The sequence below is a fragment of the Pseudopipra pipra genome, chromosome 20 (genome assembly GCF_036250125.1).
Source record: "Pseudopipra pipra isolate bDixPip1 chromosome 20, bDixPip1.hap1, whole genome shotgun sequence".
NCBI classification, from domain to species: domain Eukaryota; kingdom Metazoa; phylum Chordata; class Aves; order Passeriformes; family Pipridae; genus Pseudopipra; species Pseudopipra pipra.
The window spans coordinates 3280076-3306476 of record NC_087568.1 but is presented as its reverse complement, the minus strand read 5'-3'; the positions used below and the strand labels follow the sequence as shown (position 1 = coordinate 3306476).

At 48.3% G+C, this 26401-nt stretch overlaps 1 protein-coding gene across 2 annotated transcripts in view; it reads left to right on the top strand.

Annotated features, from left to right (window-relative positions):
* Positions 1-2625: 2625 nt before the first annotated feature.
* The window catches only part of COL5A1 (collagen type V alpha 1 chain), a 147502-nt gene continuing 123726 nt past the window's right edge, over positions 2626-26401 (top strand). The window contains exon 1 of one of the 2 annotated variants that reach the window (XM_064676749.1): positions 2626-3011. In XM_064676749.1, coding sequence (XP_064532819.1) covers positions 2912-3011 — 100 coding nt within the window. In that variant the 5' untranslated portion in view covers positions 2626-2911. The remainder of the gene's footprint in view (positions 3012-26401) is intronic. The other variant, XM_064676748.1, reaches the window with a different exon arrangement.

Sequence of the window (26401 nt, the reverse complement as noted above, 5' to 3'; positions counted from 1 at the left end):
TTACTGGGAATCATAAAATCATGGAATGATTTGGGTTGGAAAGAACCATAAAGGCCATGCAGTTCTGACCCTGCTGCTGTGAGCAGGGGACAAGGGGAGGGTATTTGCAACCTATAGGGTCTGATGGTGTTTTTAGTTGTCCTGGTTCCGTGTCCATATGCCTGGGATACTTCATGGTCTGTACGTGGAAGGGAGAGAAAGGATCTGTCACGGTGTGTTTGGGAGCCAAGGAACAGCTTCTCTGCTCCACACCAGAGGCACTGGGGGCCTGTGGGAAGGACCAGCTGTGAGCAGAGAGATATTTTAAAGCAGGAGGGAGGTGCAGCATTGATGGATGTTGTCACTGCTGGGCTGCACCCAGTGGGTGCTCAGCAGAGGTGGTTGCAGGGGGTGCACGGGTGTGGGACCGGGAGAGTTTGCCCCCAGGCTCCTCCTGCACATGGAACATCAGGTAATTTGTCTCACCAGCCTCCAGTCATCTGGTTACTCATGAAAGGCAAGACCTGGAAGGGGTTTTCATCTGAGAGATGTGCCCAGGAGTGCCACTGGCACCGTACCCAGGCTACACGTGGCTGCAGGCAGCACATGCTGTGTTCCTCCTCCCAACTCGGGGGCTTGCAGCCAATCTGCCTTTCACCTCTGCCTGCTGAAAGGCTCTTTCAGCAGAGAATCTCTTCCTGTGTGTGGCTCATGCTCCAGCCTTTCCAGTTTCACAGGGAGGCTGGGAGGAGGGGACAGGTATCTCAACAGGTTTGGAGGTAAAGGGAGGGATTTCCTGCAGCTCTTCTCCATTGAACCATTAGGAAACTTCATTACCAGGCTACAAGCTCAGTGGGCTGGGAGGACCCCTTTCCCTTGGCTTGATCTGAGGGCTTTGGCCTCCTCTGCTTGTAGGTTTTGATGTGTTTGATAACAATTATCCGTCCAAGTAACTCTCCATCCATCAGGGCAAAGGTTTATGTCGGGTGAATGGCTGAAGCTCAATATAAACCCTTGTGGTGCCGAGTTCTTCCACCAGACAGCCCAAATCAGGGACAGGATGAGTGATCCCTAACTCCTTATTGCCCTCCTTGTGTGTCCCAGGATGCCTGGTGACTGCTCAGGCTCCTGCTGTGCTGAGTGACCAAACCCACAGACAAGGAAACTGGAGTCCAGGGTAGGCAGAGTTTGGGAATTCGAGTCATGACATTTTTTTCCCCTGTGGATGACGAAGGCCTTAAGGATGATGCTGGGCAAACAGTGGGGAGGGCTGGGATGCTTTGGTGTGGCTCAGGGTGTGAATCTAGAGGTGAAATCACTGCTCCATGAAAAATCAGTACAGCTCAACCACCCAAGGAGCTGGGACTGCCACCTGGATATGTGCCAGGAATGATGGTCAGGACTTCAGTGGCACTGACAAAGCAAGTGTTGATGCCAACAAGTGTCTTTCAAGCATTTAATTAAGGGAGGGGGCTGGATTTTGTTGTTCTTCCTTCTCTGGTCTCCTGATAACCTGATTTTGAGGGGTCTTCAGCAGTGGGGGCCACCAGTGTGATATCCATCCTCCTCTCCTGGTACCTGAGGGAAGGGGCTGGTGTAGGGGAGTCGTGTCAGCTTTTGCTCTTTTCTGTAGAATAATGGACAGGCTTGAGTTGGAAGGGACCTTAAAGACCACCTGGCTCCAACCCTCAGTGCCATTCTAATATTGCTGCCATACAATGCCAGGACAAGAGCAACCATTTGAAGTTGGGGTTCACCAGTGTGGTGCACCAGTGTTGTCACAGGGGAATTGGGGCTGAGTGACACAGGGACTGGAGCAGGGCAGTGCTGGGGCTGGATTCAGGACCAGCCAGGTGTGCAGAGGGGGCTCAGCTCTCCATTCCTTCCCAGCCCTCTGTCTTGCCTGCCAAGGATGGGCTTTGCCACCCAGCACCCAAGGGATGTACCCTCCCTTTCCACTCCTTCCTGCTTGCACTTTTGCATGCACTTTTTTCCTGAATCCTTGCCTTTTCCATGCTTCCACAAGCCTCTAGGCCTCATCTCAGAACTGTTGAATTCTGAGTAGGAAGGGACCCACAAGGATCATTGAATCCAGCTCCTGGCCCTGCACAGGACACTCCAACAATCCCCCCTGTCCTTGAGAGCATCGTCCAAAGGCTCCTTGAGGAGGAGGTTTGGGGCTGTGACCACTGCCCTGGGGAGCTGTTCTAGTGCCCAACCACCCTCTGGATGGAGAAACTTTTCCTGATATCCAACCTAAACCTCCCCTGACACAGCTCCAGCCATTCCCCTGGGGTCTTATCGCTGGTCACAGTGAGGAGATCACCACCCCTCTTGCTTCCCTGTCTCCTCTTCCCGGGGGATCGGGAAGAGCTGGGAGGGGAGCGTGGGGTGGGAAGAGAAGGAAAACTCCATTTGGTGCTACCCCAGCGGGGGGAAAAGGGAGGCAAACGCTTTTTGGGGGGCCGGGACATCCCGTGACCGCTCGTTCGAAGTTGCCGCGGGGCCGGGGCGGGCGGGGGGCGGGCGGGGGGGCCGGGCCGGCCCCGGGAGGGGCATGGGGGGGCTGCTCCGCCCGGGCCCTGATTTGCTGCGCGGCTCCGAGATTGACAATTGGGTTTAAAAGAAGAGGGAGAGAGAGGAGGAAAGGGAGAGAGGAAAAAAAAAAAAAAAAGAGGGGTGGGGGGAAGAGAGAGAGAGAGAAGGAAAAGTTTTTCCGCTGCAGGAGCAGGCAGGGCCGGAGCGAGCGCGGCGGAGCCCCCGCAGCCCTCCGCCCGCCCCATGGCTTTATAAAGCGGCTGCTCCCCGGGGGGGGCTGGCGGGGGGGGTCTGAGCGCCTCTCCTTCGCTTGTGTATATATATATTTTTATTTTTTTTCGCCCTTTCCCCCGCCCCGGGTTGTCCCGAGCTGGTGCCCCGTTTTTTGTGGACCATGGATACGCACACGCGGTGGAAAAGGCGCAGTTGGATACGGAGCTGCTCGGTGCCCGCTGCCCTGGTGCTGCTGGCTGCCCTGTCCCTCGGCCGGGCAGGTAAGGGGGGTCCCCCAACCCCGGGCGGAGGGTCCTGCGGGGTCGCGGAGTGGGCGAGGGGGCTTTTGTGCCTTGTCTTTCCTTCCCCGATGCGTTCCGGCAAAAAAGAAAGAAGAAAAAGAAACTCCAACAAAACCCACCCAACCTCCTTTAGCTGCCCTAGTCTCTGAATGCCATTTGTCAGGGGGCCCGTAAAAGGGGGAAAAAACTTAAAACAATACTTTATTCGCCTTTCTTGGAGCAGAGCTGCCTGTTGCCGGGCTGCTTTTTCTGGAGGAAAAGTCAGGACGAGTTTCTGGAGGCTCTGGTTCTTTACATATCTGCGTGGATATATATGTGAATGTATATTTAGTCGACTGGAAAGCTCTGGGCTTGCGTAGTTCCTCCTCCTTGAGGAGAAGAAAGTTTTTTGTCCCGCTGGAATCTGCTCTCCCTCCGCACATCAAAGCACCAGAGCTCGGGACACAAAAGCTTTGGAGTCGCTCGGGACCCCAGAGCTCCGCTGCCCCCTCACCAGCCCCAATCCACAGGGTTTTTCCCTAAAACTGGGACTGTTGAATGTGGCGGGAGGAAGCTCTGAAGTTCCAGATGTGCAACAGCACAGAAAACCCCTGGAATGTCATTTCTTTTCCTCATGGTGCAGAAGGGGGACTTTAAACACTCCTATTTCCCTTCGGGGTTGTGGAGCGTTTTTCCAGAGCTCTGCTTCCCAAATGTCTGCCTTCCCCCCGGGTGGGCTGGGAAATGCCGGAGCAGGGCAGCTGGGGGCTGGTGGGGCTGCTGGAAAAGTTTTCCGTGTGTTTGCAGAGCGTTCCCTGAGTTTGTAGTGGACACTTGGAGGCATCGGCGCTCTGAGCTCTGTTTATGTTGGATTCCAAGGGAATGACTGAGGAGCGGTTTGTTGGCAAAGTTGATTCTTTTGAAATCCGAAAAGTTAAACTTGAGAAACTGAGAAATGCCCCGAAATGCTGAGCTGTCTGGGATTCAGGTTTTGATTCAGCTTTCCTGCCTGATTTTTGTGTGCTCCGGGTAATTTTCCCCGGGAAGCCCTGGCAGGGGTGTTTGCAGGGTTGTGTGAGTGTTACCAGGGCAAACGCCCGTGGGATTCTGTTCCTAGCAGTGGGATTCTGTGTACAAAGCAGCGTGATTGCGAATTACTGTCATTTCTGGGTTCTTAAAATGACATTAAGGAAGAAAAGGTTGGGCGTAGGAGGAATGCTTTCATTAATGGTTTGCTTGTGAAGGCTGAGCAAGATGGAAAAGCAGTTGCTGGTCAATGAATAAAGTCTCTAGAACATCCCTGCAGGGAAAAGTTCAGGGCGGTGGGAGCTGCCACAGAGTTTGTGCTGCAGAAGTATCGGGCTGTTCAAGCAGTTTTCAGACCAGCAGACCTGGAGTGACACCAGCTCCTCTGGAGCTCCCTCTTGTCCCGCCAGCTCGTCGGGCCCCTCGGTTATTGTGTATTTATTTTGTATCGGTTGAAAATACAAATATTTCCAGTTTCGTCCATTTCAAAGGGTAAAACCCCAAAGTTTTCCTTTCACTGTTGCCTGTGCTGATGCCGTAATGGTTTCAGAGCATCCTTAGGCGTTTCCCTGTCCGTGTGTATCCTCCAGACAGCTGCAATATAAGCCCCGACTCCCTTCCAAAGTTACCAGGTAACTTTTTCAAACTTCTGGGTGCAGCTGGGGGAGCAGAGGAATGGCTGGAAGCTTTTGTGGGGCCACTGTGCAGAGTAATGACTCTCGTGGTGAAAGGCTTTGAGTTTTCCTAATGAGCCGCCTAATAGGACATCAAATAATTTGGATGAGGGTGGAGTCAGACCGGGACTGCTGATGGCATTGACTAATGCTCTTTATGGCTTTTTTTTTTTTTTTTTTAATTTTTTTCAACTTCTCTTGGGTTTTATTTCAGCTCAGCTCGTTTCAATTTCATTATAGTTGGTTTCTCAGTACTGAGAGGAGAATCTTCCCTGTAATCCATTGTGTAGTCCCAAAGAAAGGGGGAGGACACCTTGTAGAGAGGATTTCCAGAAAAATAGAGAAATAGCCATGTCAAAGGCAACATGATCTGAGCTGCCTCCAAACACAGCCCTTCCAGCTCAGATTTTCCCATATTTTAACAGATGATGTCACACAAAAATCTAACCCACAGACAAAGTTGGAATCTGTCTCTGCTTTTACAAATCCCTGTAAAATCGAATCAGGTTTCTGGGTGAAAATTTTTGGATGCAGCAGTTTCCTTTAGTGGCAAAGTGTAATAAGAATACATGGTGTGCCCTTTAAAATAAAAATGCTGGAAATTGTGAAGTATCCCGTTACCATCTGTTGCTTCTCTCCTTGGCTCTTCCCCAGTCACCTAAATGAGCTAAAAAAATAATCTTGATCCAGCCAGTTAAAAGTGTTTTTTTTAAATGCTTTGCCAATCAAAAGTGTTGATACTGTTTTACAAGAAGAAATATGACTTTATAAGTCTGGAATTGATGGCAGATCTGATTTCCACTGTAAAAACCTGGATTATGCTGTCAATGTATTGCCAGATTGGAATGGGAATTTGTAACTTAAAAGCACCCAGCTGTGGGACATGCCCTGGCCAGGGGCTGCAGCAGAGGCATTTGGCTGAGGTAATGTGTTGTTCTCCCATGGGAGCAGGGTCAGGAGGAAAACCCTTTGCTGACCATTCCCTTCAAGGTGGTGTTTGGAGGCTGCTCCTGGAATCTCCTCCTGCAGGGCTGAGGATGCTGTGATGGATGTGAGAGCTGAATTTGTCAGCTCCCTCCAAAGCTACTGGGCAGTAATTTGGGGACCAGAGGAATCATCTCTTGTCTTCAGGGGTAGCTCTAAGGCAAAACTTGCTGAGGAGTTGTTGATTTTTGTGCACAAAGAGGGACAGCAGTGAGGACTCACCTGCTGGCACTGCTGGCTCTGACCTCTCATGCTGGACCCTCAGATATAAAACCTCTTTTTAATGGCAAGTTTAAAAAACAAAGCTGTCTTATTGTTACTCCTGGTGCTTACACAGTCTGTAACAGGGAATAACATTTACCCTAGGACAAATCAGGAGGGCCTGGAAAGGGGATGTGCATCCTTATTTTAAAGGAGTGCTGTCCCTGCCCATTATGGAGTTGGAGATGGACTTTTCAGGTTCATTCCTTTTTGAAATACAGAGCAAACCCAACTGGCAGGTTTCTGTCTCGTGGTGACCTGCAGTCAGGTGGTAGCACTGTAGGGGTTGTACTGATATCAGAACTGAGGGGGTGACTCAGTAAAGTGGCTCCTGCTCTGATCTCCCCCCTCTGTGTGACACAGGGCTGGAGGTGAGAGCCTGATTTACCCTCCTGGGAGCGCCCAGGGAGTTCATTTGAGTTCCACTTCTCTGTGCTCAGCTGCAGCAGCTGCACTGGATGGGCTGTTCAGCACAGAATGACAGAACCATTAAGGCTGGAAAAGATCTCCAAGTTCAACCTTTGCCCAAACAGCACCTTGTTGAGCAAACCACAGCAGATCACAGCTTGAATTCTGAAGCAGCTTTTTTTTCTCTTTTTTTTTTCTTTGCCACTGTCCCAGAGGCTCAGACCCTCAATGACACACAGATGTCCCCATCACCCTTGGCAGCCTGTGCCTGCTTGCTTTTCTCCTAACACTGAAGATGTGATCTGGTGCTGATGCTGTCTGTCCCTCTGAGTCAACATCTGCCTGTCTGTCCTGCAGCCTGGCTCCAGGGGCAGAGGCTCAGAGTCTGTGTTCTCACACCTGCTTTGAGTTACAGAAATAATCTTTAGGATGAGACAAAGCGTGGCAGCAGATGCTGAGTAGCAGAAAGCACTGCTGTGGAATATGCCACTAATGCAGAGGCATCAGTGGGAAGGGCCATTTATAGATGTGTTTTAGGTAATCTGAGTTTTGTCTGTGCTTCAGAAATAAATCTGTGGGTGTGCTTTCCAGGAAACTTCAGTTTGAGGGATTTTTTTTTTTTTTTACTGTAGAGGTAAAACAAATTTACCATTAATTTTTTTAACAATTACTTTTTGTCTTATGTCCAGATGCTTTGACTTGCTCTCTCTGTGTTCTCCCTCTGGATCTGGATGTTCAGAATACCCTTCCCAAAGTGGTGGTGGACGGGTGCCAATCACTGTGTAAACATGGAAGTCTACACTTGGGAAAACTGCAGGGAGCAAAAAGCTGGGAATGCTCTCACAGGAGCAGGTTGAGGGTCAGGGGCTTTTTGGCCCTACAAGGGGGGATGAAGGGAAGGGGGGACAGGTCAGGTGGACCCTGGGGGAGGTAGTGATGTAAAAACTGCTCAAGTGAGGTATCACCATGGTGATTCCTGGTTTTACCATTTGTTTGTGTCGTTGCCTTGGATATATCTGGGGAATGGTGGGACCTGGGAAGAGTGGGGAGCTGAGACACCTGAGTTGTTGGATGGCAGCAAATGCTGCAGGTGCAAAGATGGGTCTGGGACCCTCTTCAAACAGAGTCATAGAATGGTTTGGGTTGGAAAGGACTTTAAAGGTTCATCTCATCCCACCCCCTGCCATGGGCAGGGACACCTTCCACTAGCCCAGGTTGCTCCAAACCCTGTTCCACCTGGCCTTGGACACTTCCAGGGATGGGGCAACCCCAGCTTCTCTGGGCAACCTGTGCCAGGGCCTCACCACCCTCACAGGGAATAATTTCTTCCCAGTACCCAATTTAACCTACTCCCTTTCAGTTAAAGGACATTCCCCTTTGTCCCAAGTCCCTCACCAGTTTTCTTGCAGCCCTTTCAGACACTGGAAGTGGCTCTAAGATCTTCCCAGACTCTTTGGGAAGAGCAATTCCATTTGGAGCTCATTCTCTGCTGTCTTGGGAGTTGACTTTGAAGTGTAGCAGCCCCAAAGACAGGGGAAATCCCTGCTGAGTTACAAGCACAGATTTGGCACTTGATCACCTGTGTACACCCTCACCCACAGATCTCCTTGCCTGGTTTGTTTAGCAGGAGTTTTATCCTCAGGATGCAGCTATTGTTCTATAAAATGGATGATTTTACAGAGAAAGGCTTAAAATATTACTTGAATTCTGTTGAAAACACGGTTATAATCTTGTAATACATAGATTTTGGTAAGTGGGAACTGCTGTTTAAAATGAGAGAATTGTCTGGGAAATAAACCAGGAGTGAACCACAAAACACACCTCAAAACACTTCCTCCTTTTTCATGTGGAGGAAGAATTCTTCCCATCTGTTCTGAGCTTTTATTCAGCATAGACTTCTACTCATCACATGTTTAGCAAAGCCCTGACTCTGCTGTGGGTCTCTGATGCTGCTGCTGCTAAGGACATTTTGGGAATGCTGAGGCCTTTGAAGAGTCAGCTGCTGGAATTGGGTCCAATTTATGATCTGCAGAAAAGTCAGTGTCAGCCATGGGCACACACGAGCTGCTGGAGCTCAGCTCGATCATCTCCACTGTCTCTGCAGGTCCTTGACTTTCTTTTTAGCATGGAATGTAACCCCCTCTCTTGGATTTATGGCAAGTCTGTTTGACAGAAGCAGCAGGACCTGGGACTGGCATCCTGTGGGAGATGCTGCCTCCCAAAAGGGGGGGATCACCTGGGGGGCCCCAAGGGAGGGCTGATGCAATCAAAGGCATCTCCTGAGCTTCCTTCCAAGCTCTGGCTCTGCTGAGGTTTGGAGGCTCCTTGATGTTTTATGTTCTCCTGGATCAGGACTGCTCAGTGCCAGTTTTTGGCTCTCATTTCTTTTATTTGGATTTCTCTCTGGCTCTGACCCCTCTGGAGTGCAGGTCTAGTACAGAGATGTCAGTAATAGCAGTTAAAAGGTGCTGGTGGGTTTTTGTTCCCTGCTAAGGGCATGGTGGCTTTCTGGGGAGGTTTTAAGAGCTTTTTTGGAAGGAAAACCCTTTCAGGTGGTCACTCTTACATGTTCCGGAGCAGGCAGAGCTTCCCATCTGTCTCAGGGAATGGGGTTTGTTCCCTTTGAGCATCAGCAGAGCCCAGTGGTGTCCTGAGTTTGCAGCTTCATGGTTTGACCATGGGTGCAAATACTTCTCCAAGGCAGCAGAATCCAGTTTTCAGACCCTTAATATATTTTGTTCTACATCCTGGTGTTGCCTGTACCTACTTACACCTTCAGTTGTTTTTCCAGGCAGTGCATTCCCTTTCCTTTACTCTCCTGGCTTGCTTGGGAGAGCTTCTTGCAACTGGCCTTGCTGTATATATTTTAAATATTTTACTCTCCTCAGCTAGATCACAGCTGATGTGATGTGTACTGACTTTGCAAGCTGGAAGTTTTCCTTAAAAATATAAAAAATCCTTTGTGTGAAACAAAGAAAAACTCAGTATGGGAAGAATGAGCAGAAACCAGGAGGTAAAAAAAAAAAAAAAAGGTTGAGACATGAAAGGATGGAAACATTTTGTTGAAATCTAATGTTATATGGAAAAAACTTGGGTTGGCAACATGGTATAATTAGCCACTGGGTTACTGTTGGCAAGTTCCAGGGCTCTTGAAATGCAGCCTAGCACTGAGGGAAGCATCCAAATGATGTCGTGGTTTCTCTGTGGACGTGTCTGGAAAATGTGTAGAACTAAAATAAATAAATGAAGGAGCTACACAAAAGGCATTTTTGAGCTTGGTTGCTCCAAGTCTGGGCTCTTTTTGTGTCCAGAAGCCGAGAGAGGGTTCTCAGCATCACCTGGAAGCTTTCATGAGGATGAGATGTCACTTTTTGAAAGCAGGAAAATGGTATTAATGTATTTACAAGGTTGGAGTTTTTCTTCCATTTGGTATAACAAGCCTGAGAGAAAAAGGATAGTTTGGGGGTTGAATGAGTGGAACAACCTACATCAGAGTTCATTCCTAACCTCTGCTGTGGATTTTCTTCCAGCCTTTAGGCAAATCCCTGTGTTTCCCATCCCCTGGGGCATGATCACATCTCCCTATGTGGAACCTGGGTTGAGGTGTTGCTCTAACACAATTTTACTGCTGATATGCCAACAAGACACATGTTTGCAAGCACTAAAGTGTTTTAAGAGGTTCTTTTCCATCCCTGAGCCTCAGGTTATATTAGTGGCTGTGGTCTTTCTACTTTAAAAATGCTTTTCCTCCCTGGGATGGGGTTTTCCTCTCCAGCAGCACTAGTGTCTCACACTGCAAATCCAGAGGATTCCTTGGATTTTGTCTTTAGATTTGGGCAGATTTCTTGCAGGTTATATCATGGGCTGCAAGAACCACCAAGCTGTTGTATTGACTGCTCTCAGGATGCTTTGGAGAATTAGGTCTATAACAGAAATCTGAAGCAGAGGATTTTTTTTGGCAGCCACACACTTCAATTTATTGGGGAAAAAACCCTCTGGAAGGTGGAGGGATGCAAATGGAAAGGGGGTGCTGGATCCTGAGGAACTGGGGGTCTGGATGTGCTGTGGGCAGGAGCAGGAGGCCAGATAAGCTTCTATCAGGCTGTCACTTCCCTGCCCTGGGGTGGTGACATTCAGCTGTTCTGCTGATGTGAGAAGGTAATTCCAGTGTGTTTTGCTGAGGGCTCTGCAATGGGCTCAGTACATTCACCCCTCTGGGTTAGGTTGGATTTCCTGGGAAGTCTCCCATGCCTGATGCTCCAGCCCTGCATCTCTGGAGTCTCTGGAAAGAGGTTTGACAGCCAAACTTTAGCCTTGTGCTCAGAGATAGCTTTCCACTGGCCTGGATGTCCCCCAAAGGAGCAAGACACCCTGTTTTCCTAATTAGGAATGTGATGTGTGTTTGGGGGAGCTCTAGTTCTCCTTCAGCTTGATGAAAACCTGAATTATCCTAAACACAGCTAAATGTCACTGTTAGCATGAGATGACCCCATGTGCCATCCCTGTCTGGATCAACCTGTGCACCTGCAGCCAGGGAGATGCTGATTCCTTCAGAGTAAATAAATTAATAAGTGTTTTCCTGGCTCAGGTTTTAAGAAAACTGCTTAAAGCCCTTGCCTTGCCTCTCTGCTCTTGGACAGGGGAGTTTGCAGCTCTGAGGGAAGTGCTGTGAGGAGTTGATGGAAGAAGCTCCCGGGGAGAGGAGAGGTCACTAAGGGGTCTGTGGAGCCCCTGCTCGGGGGGACTGTCAGGTTTAGTGACCAGATTTAGGGTTTCATTTCATGTCAGCTGGAGCTTCTCTTTTTGAGTGAGGACATACAGGAAGGAGCCGGCTCAGCTCTGCCTGAGCCCGTGTCTTACACAGCCTCTCTGGCCTCTCCTCCTCTGCCTTTCCTCCCTCCACCCCCTTTTTTTGTTTCCAAGACAATACTTAAGTAAGAATTCACTGCAGCTGAATTCCTGGAGATGACACTGCTGGTTTCCCAGGGTCTCTTGTACTCCTGCAGCATTTTACTCTGATTTTTTGGTGTGTCTCGTTCCCTCCAATATGAATTAAGCAGCGAGTTTGTGTGATTTTTTTTATTTTTTTTTTTTTGCCTTTGAGGGGGTTCATCCTAGATGTGCTGGAATGAGATACCTACTCTGTGTGTGCTCTTGTCTGCTGCAGGGTAGAGATTTGGTCCGAGGGCTGCAGTTCACCAGCTGAATAATGAACACATTGTCTGTGTGCCCTTATTTCCAGCTTGCACCATTAAAAGTGAATAGAAAGGTCAAGGAGATGAGTCACTGTGAATACAAGTGTCATTCTGCTCAGGAGAAATGGAAAAAAAGAAGCTTCCAAGCGAGGTGTTTCGGCTGGTGCCAAACTGCTCTGTTCCACGGGAGTTACAGGGAGTTACAAGAGGAAATCTGGGCTGAGATTTGCTGGAGTGTTCAAGCACGTAAAAAGCCCAGCAAGGGGCTGGAGCTGGGCTCTGGCTGTTGTAGCTGCAGTGGGCTCTGTTTGGAAAATCAGGGTGATGCTCTGGAAGCATTGGGCTCCTTGCTGCTGTCTTGGAAAACAGACAGCTGGAGTGTGTCGGGTTGGGAGCTCTTGTTCTCAGCTCCATGCCATACCCAGTGGTACCCAGAAGAAAAGTCTTCCTCCAAATCCATGTGGAAACTCCTAATACGGAGCCAGAGCACCTTCCTCCAGACCCAGAGCAAGTGTTAGTAACGGAGTGAAGGTGCTGGCATGGGACAGTGTTGTTGGAGAGGGACTTTGGACAAGGGTATGGGGACAGGACAAGGGGGAATGGTTTCACCCTGACAGAGGGCAGGGTTAGATTGGATATTAGGAAGAAATTCTTCCCTGTGAGGGTGGTGAGGCCCTGGCACAGGTTGCCTGGGGAGGTTGTGGATGTCCCATTGCTAGAAGTGTCCAAGGCCAGGTTGGAGAAACATGGGCTAGTGGAAGGTGTCCCTGCCCATGGCAGGGAGTGGAACTATGTGATCTTTCAGGTCCCTTCTAACCCAAATCATTTACAATTCTCTTGAAACTCTGGTGAGAGAACTGGGTGCACCAGGCTGTCAGCAGGGTCCCACTCAGTCCCTGCACTATCCCAGGGGAAGGAGCAGGGTGGTGACATCCATGGATCTGCAGGGTGCCTGGAGCTGAGCCCGGGCCCAGCCCCTGCCCCGGCTCTGGTAAATGCCCATTTGTAAATTAAGCTTTTTTAATTTCCTGCCCAAAAGCTTGATTCAACAAGCCCCAGGCAGCTGGTTAACCACGCTGGAAATGGAAATAGAAACGTGGCTCGTGGGCTGCACGTGTGGAAGGGGGTGGTGAGCTGGGGGTGGGTGTGTGCCAAGTGGGTGGGATGGGACGGGGACCCGGCCAGAGCTTTTGCCTTTAATTGACAGTGTAATTCCAGTAAAACAGCAGCAGTGGGTGGAACACAGAAGCCAGTTCAGGAGTTGTTAATGCTTTTTTAATGGGGTGGAGTTGCTTTATGTCTTGGGCTCCTGTACCTGCGGGTTTCCTTTTTCACGTGGCTCAAACACCCTCCTCTGGGTGACCAAACACCCTCCTCTGGGTTCAGCATTTTGGGTTCAGCATTTTGGCTAATTGCTTTCCACTGTCCTGGAAGGGAAACAGCCCCAGTGCATTTGAGATCAAGGTGTGCTCTGACAGACACCCCTGCACATTGTCCAGCACTGCTTTGGTATTTTGACAGAATTTCAATCCTGAACGAAAGCACATAGGAATATTTAAATTTTTGATTTCCAGCCACTGGATTTTTCTGTTCTGAAGTCACTCTTTTGGTGTAAAATAGCTATTCTTCTGAAAAATAGCTAAAGCTTTAGAAGCTTGATTTATCCTCCCTCATCAAAATACACCTTCAGCAGGAAACTAAGCCAACTATTTCTCTTGCCCACCTAATCCAAGATCTTTTCCATAAACAACTTGCAAATGAATTTGCCAGTACAGCTTTGATCCAAGGTGGCCAAAAATTCAACACAAATTCCAGCTGGTATCAAATGACTGGGAGCTGGGACTCGTCTGCTGATGATGCAATAGAACCATGGAATGGTTTGGGTTGGAAAGGACCTGGAAGTGTGATAGTAGTGTGATGCTGGCAGGGCTGGGGTGAGGCAGGAGCTGATGCCTTGTAGCTCACGTGCATTGGGGGGACTGTGCCTGGTTTTGGGATGTTTAATCTTAGTGTTGGTGTTTCCTGGAAAGGTTTCTGCAGGTGGATGAGGTGGGTGACAGTGTGGGACCAGCAGAGCTGCTCTGGGTTGCCGGTGTGGGACTCCATGGGAGAATCCTGCTGTGGGGCAGGAGCCCCTCTGGAAATGCCCCTTGGAGGGTTTTCCGTGGGAGACACGAGGCTGTCCATCCCCTGAGTGCAGCATCTGCTCCCTGCCCCTGGGAAAAGCTGTCCTTTTGGAAAGCTGTCCATTCCTTGAAGGATAAGCTCTGTTTTCCCGGAGCCCTGGGCTGCGAATTCTTGCCTCGCTGCTGTTTTGCTGCAGCCCGTTGGGTTTCCTGCTTTGTGTTACGGGGAGGGCAGATCCCTGAGAATCCCCTCATCGTGTCTGCGCTCCAAAAACGACGCGAGGGCGGGAGGAGGAAGCCGCTTTCACCCCGGCAGCTGCCTTTGGCGCTCGCTGGCTGGTTCCTATCGGGAAAACTGCTCAGAATGTTCTCTCGCAGGGGTTTGCAGGGACCGGGAGAGGCACATTATCACGTCTTGAGCACTTCGGGAGAAAGTCCCTCGCTCTGCCTCTCTCAAATGTTTAAATGAAAACAGTCTGTCTTTCTGCAACTCTTGGATGCTTTCCCTGCTGACCTCAGGAGCTGGGATGGGAGGAGGAGCAAACAGACCCGAACTGGCTCCGGCTTTCCTTCTTTTTTTTTTTTTTTTTAACTTCAGTCCTGGTTCCCTGCAGGATGCAAAGCAGAAAAACAATAAGGGCCATATCTGCTCTGGAAACATCAATTTTCCCAGTGCTCTGTAATTAAGGAGCTATATCAGGAAGCAGTGGAGTCTTTCTGCACTGGAGGCTGTTGGCAGCTGCCAGAGCCCGCACCGAGGGTTAAGTCCTCTGCTGTGTCTCACCAGCTCTTTCTTTTCCAACCACAGACATTCCCCACAGCAGGGTCTGCTCCCTGTGAGCAGAGAGGAGTGCTGGGTTGGATCGGCCTGTTACTCCTAAAATGGGGGGAGCAAAGGGGAGACACTTCAGAGCTTTGTCTGACAGCCGTGCCCAAGGATGCTGGAGGTGACACTTTGTCCTGTGGTCCCTGTGCTGGGAATTCTTCTGCCCCAAGTCGTTGGACTTGATGATCCTTAAGGTCTTTTCCAACCTTAACGATGCTGTGAATCTGTGGAAGTCATCCCTGTGTCTGGGCCAGGGTTTTTGGGCTGACCCTTCAATGCTTACTCCGAGTTTGGTCTTGGCCCAGGGCCCCATGGCTGGGCAGGGATGGGATTTTTTTCCTTCTTGGATATGAATCAGGCTCTTGCAGCACTGCCCTGTTGCAGGAGTCTGTCTACGTGGAGCTATGGGCGGATACAGGGCTGGGACTGGGCTCCTGTTGACTTTGGGAATTTAGGCAGTGAAGTAGCACAGCATCATCAGGCCTGAATCACAAAACCACCCTTCATCTCCTTCTACCACTGCTGTTGACTTGCTGCCTTCACTGCCCACAGGCCTGCATACTTTTTTTTGGCAGTTTATGCAGCATTTTGCAGTCCTGATTGGGATTCAGCACAGGAAAATGCAATGGGGTTTCTTGTGGCTGTGTGGAATAGGCATGGATTACACCAAGCTGATTCAGATTTTTCCTATGAAATATGAACCAGACCCAAAACTGGAGCTTTTTTTTTTTTTTTTTTCTTTTTGTGGGGTGTGGAAATACCCATAAAGCACTTTGGGTTCCTCATCTGAAGGTTCTTAAAAATCCACACCAGTAAACTTGGAGATGCTCTGAAACAGAGTCAGAACATGAGTTAAAGATGTTGTGCACATTCAGAGCAGCCCAGCGTGTTTCCCTCCCTGCAGCTCCTTCTCCAGAGCCTTGGCCAGACAAGCCGGGGCCCTCCTTGCCCTGGGGACACTCATCCCAAATAACCAACAGCCCTGCTGCTAAAAGGAGCACAATTCCTGCAGCCTGGAAATAGCTGTGTCTCTGCTGCTGGAGCAGAGCTGCCCAATTTGTGGCCTGGGACTAAGCTTTTTATGCACGAAGCTGAAACATCTGCTTTCGGGGGAGGGAAATGTGCTGCAACTTTGGTTTAGCTCAGGAACCCTGATGGGATTTGGGGCCCCGTGTACCTGCCCCTGTTGGGACTTGTGGGGTCAGGTTGGTTTATTTTTCTGAGGGTGGCAAAATGCCCAAACTCACAGGAAATTTTAGTCCAGTGAGAAGGCTAAAAATAGATGTGGGAGATGAGAGGGAGCTTCTATGAAAGTGAAACGGGTGGTTGAGCATCAAAAGGTGCAGGAGTAGCCCCAGGAAATGTATTTGGGGGAACAGTTCTGCTTCAACACTTTGCATCCTGTTTTAGGGAGTCAGGAATTAGGCAGGTGGGTTGTGCCTGTGCAATGTCAGTCGACACAGGATTAAATAAGGCATGTGGAAAATTCTAAGTAAAGCCTAGTGAGAAATAACCATTGGGGAACTCAGGAGGAGAAATAACTTGCTCTAGACAAGCCACAGTCCTCATCTGTGCCTCTGGAAGCCGTGGATCCATCCAAGTGTGCTGGATCAGCAGTTGGAAGGCAGTGGCAGAGGTGAGGCTGGTCTGAGAGCATCCTGCAGTGCAGGGAGCAGTTTCTGTGCTCAGTGGTGTCCTGCCATCTGTAAAACCTCCCAGAGCAAGAGGAGGGAGAGAGGGATGCAGGGCAGGAGCTGCTTTGAATGGACACAGTGGTGAATTTGACCCATAATATCCTGGGGTTTATATTAAATTATTCTGTTATCTGTGCATGGTAGTGATGGGCTTGCAGCTGGATCCTCTCTGCACATACCCTGATGGGTTTGACAGGAATGGGCAGAAAGAGTCAGGATGGTGCTGGAAAAGGGCAGAGTTCTTTCTAAACTCAGGGGTTTGAGTCTTGCTGATGTATATTTTCTAGGATATCTGTCCTAATGTCAAAGGGAATGTCTCCTTCCTTCTTGCTCTGGGATAGATATCTCAGCATACTGATGAAGAGGAACATACTGTGAGCGACTTCTTTGCACTTGAAGGACAAAACTGGTTTTCCTGTAGCTCTGAAAAGTCTGTCTTCCCGTTGAGCTAGAAATGAGGGAACACAAAATGTACACAGATTACTTTTAAGCTCTTGGTATCCTCTAGCATGAAGTTCTTCATATATTGCTTATTTTAGTGATGGAGAGGGTATCAAGCATGCTTCATGTATAAATCAGCCTTCCTAAAATACACTGATAACTCAGCATTTGCCTTGTCTCCAGCTTCCCAAATATTTCCTTACTTCATTTAGCTCCTTTCACTCCTCGAGGTGCCTTTTGCTCATCTTTGCTGAGTGGTGCTGGGCTGTGCTTGTCTGCAGGGATTGATGCCTGGATGTGTCATTTACCTTCCCTCTCCCACATGTAAAAAAATACCAGACATCACTTGCACACGTTCACGAGTGGCTGCACAAATGATTGGAAGTGTCAGCGTGCGCTTTTCCAGATGGTGGAAGCGTGTTCCTTTCCTTCATTTCTTTCAAATGTCAAACCCAATGAAGTTAATTACTGCCAGACTCCAAGTGACGGAGTGATTCTTGTCTCGGTTTCACCAGTGAAGCTGCACAATCCAGAGCAGGAGCCTCCAGGAGCTGAAATGCAACCACTAAACTGTGACCCCGAGTGGAGGAAAGATCTGGATTTGCAGCAGGATGACTAGTTGTTTTTTGTTTTTTTTGTTTATTGGTTTTGTGGGGGGGAAAATGGGTTTGGGCTGGGTAGGGAGGAATGTCACGGTGGGTGAAAGATGAATTTTGTCTCTCATTTCTTCTCTGCTCTGCCTGGCAGGAATGCAGCAGCTTCCCTGGGAAGTGCCTTGCTGTTGTCCTGCTTATTCCTGCAGCTTTGGTGTCCTCGTGGCACTCCAGTGAGCTCTGCATCGACCCTTAATCTCTTGCCCTTCTTTATCTGTAAAAAAATGATGTGGTGTCTTCTTTTTTTCAAATTTATACAAATGTCTTGTTAAATTCTCGGGCTCTTTGGTGATAGGAATCATCCAAAAAAAGTTTGGACCAGATGATCCCTGAAGGGTCCCTTTCAAGCTGGTGTTCTATAATTCTGTGCTAATAATTGTAGAAATTGGGCAGTTGAAGGGAAGTTGCTCTGGTCAGATCCTGGCAAAGCTCCAGGGAATAAACACTGGATTTGGGTGCCCAAGTTGTGGCAGGGAAGGACTGAATTTCAGCTTAAACAGCTCTGAATGAAAGCTCTGAGTTCTCTGCAGGCTTGGAATTCGGGGTGGAGGAGTCTCAAGACAGTCCTGTTGCAATGGAAGCAGGAACAGAAAAATTCTTGCTTGCTGCTGTTCCACTCCCTGGCTCTGTTTGCATCGTGGCTGTCCTGCTTCTGGGAACTCTGCAGAGCTCCAGGGAGTTGCTTGGAATTTCGTGCAGCCCCTGGGTCAGAGACAGAGCTGAGAGGCTTCCCAGGGACAATAACTCTGCCTGTATTTTAATGTGCTTGTTTTTCACCCTGCATTTTGCTTCAAACAAAACAAGCATGTTCTTGTAAGGGCTTTTCTAGATAATTCTTTGTAATAATCCTTTGCATTTCTGACACCCTTATTCCTCTTTTCCAAGGACACCTTGCAGCAACTATTTAAGCAGAGTTTGCCATTTACTTCAGGGAAATAGTTATCAGAGAATCTCTAACTGTGCCTAATTCAGGATTCCCCATATTTAACCCCACATTCCCAACACACCTTAGAAGGTTCTCTGGGCTGATACTTTCTCTTCCTCAGTAGCCATTTTTTTCCAGTGTCTCTCCCAAGACTTATCTGAGCCTTCCATAGCCAGAAAAATAAACAGCCCCATCTCCTTTTGCCCTCTATTGTTCCTCTCTTTTGTGCTAAGTACAGTAATGCCTCTGAGCTACCCCAGGGCTCCCTGGTTCCCATGCTTCCCCATCCCTCTCACAAAGGACCTCTTTTCTCCCTCCCTTCTGGGTGTTTGGGGCTCTGCAAATACGTGCCAGCGACCCTTTGCTCTGTATGAAAATAGCCCCTGCCTTTTTGGAGCTGTCACTTATTCTTGCTCCTTTAATTAGACTTGATCCTGCTTGTATTTTTTTTTTCCCTTTGACCCTTCTTTTTTTACTGCAGGGAGTAAGTTTTTTTTGGGGAGGTTTTTTCAGCTCCCTTTCTACCTGTGCTGGCTCACACGAGTCTTCCCTCTTTGGATTAAGTTGGAAGGAACTTTAATTGCAGGACTCCAAACTTTCCCAAATATTTCCTACTTGTGTGCTGTAAGGCCCCCCTGGGATGGGATTGCACACTTGTAGTTCAGATTATCTTTCCATCTGCTTTTGCCTAAAGCTGGCAGCTATTTGAGTGACTCCCTCAAATTCTTGCCTCCGTGGATATTTTAATACTTCCATCATTGTTGAATGTGAAATATTCGTACTCATTGGCATCTTCATTCATCCTGGCTGGCTGCTTTTCAAGGATCACAGCCAAACAAAGGACCTGACAGCTCCTCATGCACCGACTGTCATGTGCTGAGACTTTTCCCTGTGTGAAGGATCTTTCCCTGCAATGAAGTTCCCCTTCTGCTGGGATTTCAAGGCAGTGATGCTGATTTACACCACGTGAGGATCTGCTCTGTGGTACCTGGCTGTGCCCAGCTGAGCTCTTTTCCCATCTCATCAATATCTCATCACTCAAAAATCCCTCTCCCGCTGCTGATCAAAGCCCAGGCGTGGATTTAGTCGGGAAAGCGTTTCCAGCTCTGTTTTCAGTGACCACCCTGGAGTGCAGGCTGGAGCAGCATCCTCAGCCACCTGACTACTTTAGGATCCACAGCCATACAATGCTCATCCTGTCATCCAACTCCTTTGGAACATCTCTGCAGATCCAGCTTCACCCCCTGCCTCCTCCTCCCTCTGCCTTCCCCTCCTCAGCTGCCTCTGCTGCTGCCTTGGGTTGGTCCCTGTGATGGCTCCTGCCACACACAGTGGGTGTGATGTGCACTGGCTGCTCTTCCAAATTAATCAGGAGTCAGCTGTCACAGGATCATTTTAGGTTGGAAAAGACCCCTAAGATCACCGAGGTCAACCCAGCCAAGCCCACCACTAAACCATGTCCCCAAGTGCCATGTCCTTCTGGAGCACCCCTGGCCATCCCTTTGCCTTGGGGAGGGGTTTTTCATCCTGGATTTGCCTGGATGATGCTTTGTTTGTTTGAGTGGAAGGTTGTGCTTGGCAGAGAACAGTGTTTGTGTCCTGTTTAACCACGGTGGTTTCTGAAGTAAAAAACCACTTGGAAATGCTGCAGGGCTTCTCCAGGAGCAAACCTGAAGGGTTTTCCACAGGCTGTGCAGGGATGGAAGTGGCCAACAGCTGCTTTGTGTGGACAGTGTGGGAGCAGATTCCTGCCCAGGAACAGCTTGGGGTCATGTTAAAAACTGTTAAAGGGCAATAGGGTGAGTTAGTGCTCATCCTCAGGGATGACTGACACAACTTTATGGGGCTCTGCTGAAGGGTCTGGAAGCTGAGGCAGGTTCTGTGTGCTCAGAGGGAAGGTTATGATGCCTTTGGGACTGAACAGCAGTGGCTGAAAAACTTCCAGTTTAAGGCTTATAAAGCACATGCTAAATTAACACTTAATGTCTAACACAGGTGATTAAGGGGAAGTCTCTTGGCTGGGCAAGTCAGTATGGCCTGATGTTCAAAGCTGTAGATGAACACTCTCCTCATCTCTCTCTGACTCCTGTACCCCTGCTCAGGGTATTATTACCCTTCTGATAATGAAAGAAAGAAAAATTAACAGGAAATGCTGTGAGCCTTTAAAACAAATAAAGGGATAATGTCAAGGGAAACGTCTTGTGCCACAGACAGAACAGTTTAGGAAGTGGTTAATATGTCAGGGTGTTGATTTCTTTGCTGCTTTTTACTCATCTGCTTTTTACCTGCTGCATTTTTGCACCCTTTGGAGGGGTGGGAACGGTGTGGGCTCTGCTTGTGCTGGAGCTGAGACACGTGTAGAATACACATCAATACCAATCTCTGCTCAGTCCAGCGATGTGGGATTGATCCTTTGAAGGCAAGAGGCTCTTGGGGGGGCTGCAGAGCTCAGTGCAGGAGCAAAGTGTCTCATCCTTGGAGTCTGAGACCCTGCTTTGCTCGTGAGTTGCTGTGTTACATCTTGTTTGAGTGTCTGTGCTGTGATTTCATTGCTCAACGTCACATAAATGAAGGCTTGTTGTGCTGTGTCCTTATACAAAGGTATTTTTTTATCACCCATCTCCTATGTGCAGATACTGCAGCCTTATCACCTTATTAAGGAAATTGCCACTGAAGTTACTGGGGGTTGTTTGAAAGCAAAGGAATGAATTATTCCTCGATGGGAATAAGGCCTGGAAGAGTTATGTGGGGAGCACATGGCTGTGCTGGGATCTGCACAAAACCTCCCCCTTGCCAAGCAGTTTTCTTTACAAAGCTGGAGTTTAGTTGTTTCCCTTTAGAGAATTGTCTGATGGAAAACCAGTTCTTTAGCAAAAGTCAAAACAAAATCAAAAATACTCATTTTTTTTTAGTGGCCAGTATATGAAGGTATTTCTCCTGTGCACTTCACTGGCTTTGAATGAATTATCTGTATAACTATCTGTGATTTGTGCCCTGGAAACTCAGGATGGTTTGAGAACTTTTTGTCCCTCAAATAAAATTCTGAACTCGTTTTTTGAATTTAGCACCATTTTAGGTGCCAAGAACCTCATCCCTCTGCCAAGCTCCTTTTTCAACATCATCCAAGTTACCTTCTTGCAGTTAAGGAGCCAGAAGTAGAATTTGCTGAAAGCACTTGGAGTATATATGTATTAGGGTATAAAAAGTATCATTATAACCCTATATATGCTAAAAACTGCTGTATATATAGTCTGCAGATATTACAGGCCTGACTGATCAAAGTCCTGATTGAGCTCTTTACACCTCTAAGTATGGTTATAAGAGGTCATGCCATGAACTAGTTCCAGGCAAGGGAAAATAAGATTGAGGCTGGAATCAATGTTTCCCAAATGCAAAGTTTTTTTTAGCTTACAGCTGAGAAAAGGTGTCCTGCAGATAGAAATGCTGTAATATAAATTCCTTTTCTCACCTGCAGACAGAAATGGGACACTGGTCAACACCTGAGCTGAATATTGCAGGAGAAAACCTTCAGTTAATTCCAGGCATTAGCTGGAAAGGAATGAACAGCAGAAAATATATTTTAATTTTTTTTTTTATTGGACCTTCAGGACTGGTTTGTGAGAAGGTTATTTATTATCTTCCTCTTTACTAGGAGGGAGCACTAACTGCTTCCTTGCTTGGGTTAAATGGGTTTGCAGTGATCAGGTTCTCCCTGGGAATGCAAACAGGGGGTCACCTTCCATCAGCATCCCAGGAACAACTTGCACCGGGACTTGTTGGACCAAGGAACCAGCAATGAGGTGCCAAGTCTCAGCACTGCCTCCTGATTGGGAAGGTAACAGCTTCCAACACAGCATTTGCTGTTGTCTTCCTCTCTCCAGGTCTGTCCTGGGGGTGGGAAGATCAACAGGAGGGGTAGAGGAATTTGTCTTACTGACCTAGTTCAGTTCTATGACCCTGACATGCTCTGATGGACTGTGTTGCTTCCAGTAACTTGAATCTCACTCAAAAGGCCTCAGGAGCACAATAAAACCGTGAGAAAAGAGAAGGGAAAAGATATTTAGCAAGTGATTATGTATTTCAGTCATCCACTGCTGGATACCAGCTCGTGGGGGAGTGGGATGGACAGTCCTTGGAGCCACATCTGCAAAATGAGGAGCAAATATGGTCACTGGTCCCTCCCCACCCACTGAGCAAGGCAGGGATGGGAATGTTGTGTTGTATCTCTCTTTCTTGGCAGATTTGGCAAACTTGGAAGGGATTTAGGAACCAGCAGCTGAAGCAGTGATGGGGCTTGGTGGCTGGACTTGCAGGGACTCAGTGAAACAAGTCAGCAGGAGAAGGTCTCCTCTGGAGGGTCAGGAGCACGAAGGGATTTAGGTGTTGAACTATTTGCTCAGATTGGTGAATTTGAGAGCCAAGTGTCTGAGCCAGTCACAGGGAAAGGGACCCTGCAGGGAGGTCCTGCAGGACCTGTCTGGGGGGAGGAACATTTACAGCTGAACTAAGCACAGTGGGAAAAATGCCCAGAAGGAAAAGTGTCCTGGCAGGAGATGGGCTGCAGAGCAGCAGATCTCTGGCTCCTGCAGCTTGTCCTCTGCTGTCACTGCCTCTGCTGAGCTCCCTGTTGAAGTGTGATCCCTGGGGAGAAGCTGGAGGTGGTGTCACCAGTTTGGTCCCTTTCCAGCAGGGGAAAGAGGCAATTTTAATAATTGGATTGATGAGAGGAGCCTGCATGTGCAGGGAGCCCCAGGGATCTCCATCACTGTGACTGGAGGCTGCACAGGGATGGCTCTGAACAAACCTCTGGGTTGTTTCTTGCTGCAAGCCCAGGAGTGGGTTTCCTGATCTTCCACTTCACCAGTGGGCTTGAAACCTCACCTTAAATCTGGGTTGTGCACGTTTTTATTCTTGGTAAAGAACCACCCCAAGGACCTTGTCCTGCATTTGTCTTACTCTTTCTGTGCTCAGTTGATTACTTTTAGCCACATTGTGTTTAGATGCTACAGCAGGACTTGAGAATTGAGGTCCAGGTTGGGTTGTCTGCATGGATTCAGGGAAAGGTTCATCCCAAGGGCTGATGTGTAAAGCAGAGAGGAACAAAAATTACTATTTCAGGGTCATAGCACAAGAACCAGGCACGAGTGGGCATTTCTGCCAGGAGACCTCTTACCCTTTCCCCATCAATTTTCCATTTCCCAGCGCGTGGTCAGCCAGAGGCAGGAGCCAGCCCTCCTCCATCACCTCCTCCGAGTCTGACAGTCCCCTCCCGATTTTCCCAGGGGAGCAGGAGGGCTGGGACAGCCCCGGTGCTGCCCATCACTCAAGTACCACTTCTTCCTCCCAGCAAGCACTGACAAGGAGAACTCAGTGATTTTTATAACTGTCATTGGCCTCTAATTAGATGCTTGATGCCAAAGTAATGATAATAAAAGGCTCTTTATTTAAAACAAACCCATGTGAATAATTATGTAAATATTTGTCTGGGCCAGTGTTGGTTTGAGTCCTGGGAAAGCTTTTTGGATGACTGTCTTGGATATTTCTTGTTAGCTTTTATAGTAGCATATTTCGACTTAGATGCTATCTTTGGGTTTGAATTCTCCTTCGTGTATAATGGAAGACCTGAGATGACATCTGGGCTCTGAAGTGCAGCAGATATTTCCAAGAACAGTCAATGCACAAATCACCTTGTAACCTGTTTGATAGGAAATATCTGAAAGGGGGGGGGGGAAATGATTATGCAGCTGTGACCCAGATTATCTAAAATCAGTCCTTGTCCCTGTGTGACTCGTGAAACACCATTGTGACAGTTCTGGCTTTCAAGGAGGTGAAGCCAGGATTTTATAGGAATATTGGTACATGATGAGCAAAAATCCATCAGCTCCAGGAACTGTAGTGAGAGATGGATTCTGGCAGTGTCTTTGCTGCCTCCGAGGGGGTTTGTATCCCATCACAGGTAGGATGGCGCAGGGAGGAGGGGCTGGCGATGGGTAATTAGCTCTGATTTGGCTCCTGATAGCTGTCTGTAATGGAGATGCTGCTCTGAGGGGGTTAATGGGTTGGCTTTCTCCCCTAATGACCGAGGATCCGAGATCACAAAGGTCTGTCAAGGCCGAACAGGAGTTTCTTGACGTTCCCCTAATGCCTCTTGATGTGCTCAGTTAATGGTAACAAACCCCTTCCACCCTTTGGTGCTGCCTGAACCGAGGGATGAGTGGGGAAGGAATCCTGTGCTTTTAGAGCAAAACCATTAAACCACCAAAATGTGCTATTTCTTAATTTGGGCAGAAGGGAAATACACCCCGTACTCATGTTTTATTTATAATGGGACTGGAAATCGGAAAGGAATGGGAGCTGGAGTGTTGTGTTTGGATGAGCCTCTTCTGCATGTTTGAACATCACCAGACTATATATTATTCTAGCTGGTCCATAAAAAAACCTCAATTGGCCTAAAGTAAAATAACACTCGTTCCCTGGTGACGTTAACAAAGAAATCCATTTAAACACCTAATCGGGAACAAGATCTGCTGAATAAGTGTGGATTAGAAGTGAGAAAAATCATTAGGAACAGGTAATTCAAAGGGTGACTCTCTCCCTGCTCGCAGATGTCCCTTGAGGGCGTCACAGCTCCTTGTGGGGTTGTGGTGCTTGCTGAGAACGGACGGAACTCATGGCAGGGGTGTTAATTCAGGGCTCTGTCTTCCTCCCGCTCTTCTTCCCTTGAAAGCAGCACCTCTGTCATGAAACTCAAGTTAATGCTCCTGAGAAAACTTGGGAAACACGTTTCAGAAATGCTTTTCCTGAAGTCAAGCAGATATTAATTTGAAATTTGCCTTCTGGCTGTGTTTTTGAGGAAAATCAGAGACGAAATAAATGTTAAGAGTTGGTGGCTTTAAATATCTGAGAGAAAGAATCGGTTTTATACTTCTTTCCCTCTGTCAAAATATTGAAGTACACAGTGGTGCTGGAAAGAATTGTGCAGGGCTTTTTAAAAATCATCCAATAAAATATTTAAAAATAAAAATTACTTATGTTTGGTTCCATTAACTTTATAGAGAACTAAAAACCCCACGGTGCATGAAAATGAGCCTTTAGCTTCTGAATTCCTGTGTTCTGGGAGCATCCCAGCTGGGCTACCTGGGTAGTGGGGTAGTGCCCTGCAGGGAAGCCCTGGGTGGATTTGTTCCCTTTGAAGTGGGGATGGGATGTGCCAGCCATGGGAAGCTGCTCCTCAGCCTGACTGGAGCTGATTTACCCTGCTGTAAATGATTGTAATCGTGCAGGTGCTTGTGCTGATGTGTTTAATTAATCTCATGGTTGGGCAATGCACTTGCAGCACCACAACAGGAATTAAAGGGCTGGCCGTGGCTCCGGGGAGGCTGGACAGGGGGTGCTATTCCAGAATGGATCCTGTTCCCCACAACTTGTACATTTTGGCTGCTTTTTTTCCAGATTTATTGGTATAGCTGGTAAAAGATGCTGCTTGTCCTCTGTGTCCTCACACACAGCAGCTCCAGGCAAGGGTTTGGACACTCTGCTCCAAAGGTACCTCTTCAGCATCTCCCACTTTCCCTGAGTGTGTGCTGGAAGATGCCAAGAGGGAATACAATCCTTTGCACTGCAGGGGTGAAGATGGTCCCATTTTTTTAGGCACAAACTTCCATTTAAAAAAGTGGCATCATGAGCTTTTTTTAATAACCCTGAAGTGTCAAGAAGAGATGTGGTGTTGGCCATCCTGTGTGGATGTGGGCTGCTCACCTGTGTCCTGCTGTGCTTCCACTGCAGAGGAGGAGGAGGAGGAGGAAAAGCCCTGCCCATGGCTTGCTGTGCTCCTAAACTGCCCTGACATGCACAAGGGCTGCTGGATGCTTGTCAGCATCCCAACTAGAAGGGCTGGGATTTCCTGGATGGAGGGCATGGCTGCATCAGCCTTGCCTGATATAATTCCCATTCCATGTCTGTGAGTGCTCAGTGACATCCTTGGGATGCAGAGGGATGCACATAAAGCAACCCAGAGCATTGCTTTTGCAGGAAAATCACAGTTTAGCTGTTGGAATTTGGTTTCTTTGTGGAAATTTTCTCTTAGGGAGGTTTTGGGTGATGCCATGCAGATGAGGTTGTTGCCCCGATCCATGAATCCCTGTTTTCATCCAGAGGTGATGCCCTTGTTCTTGATT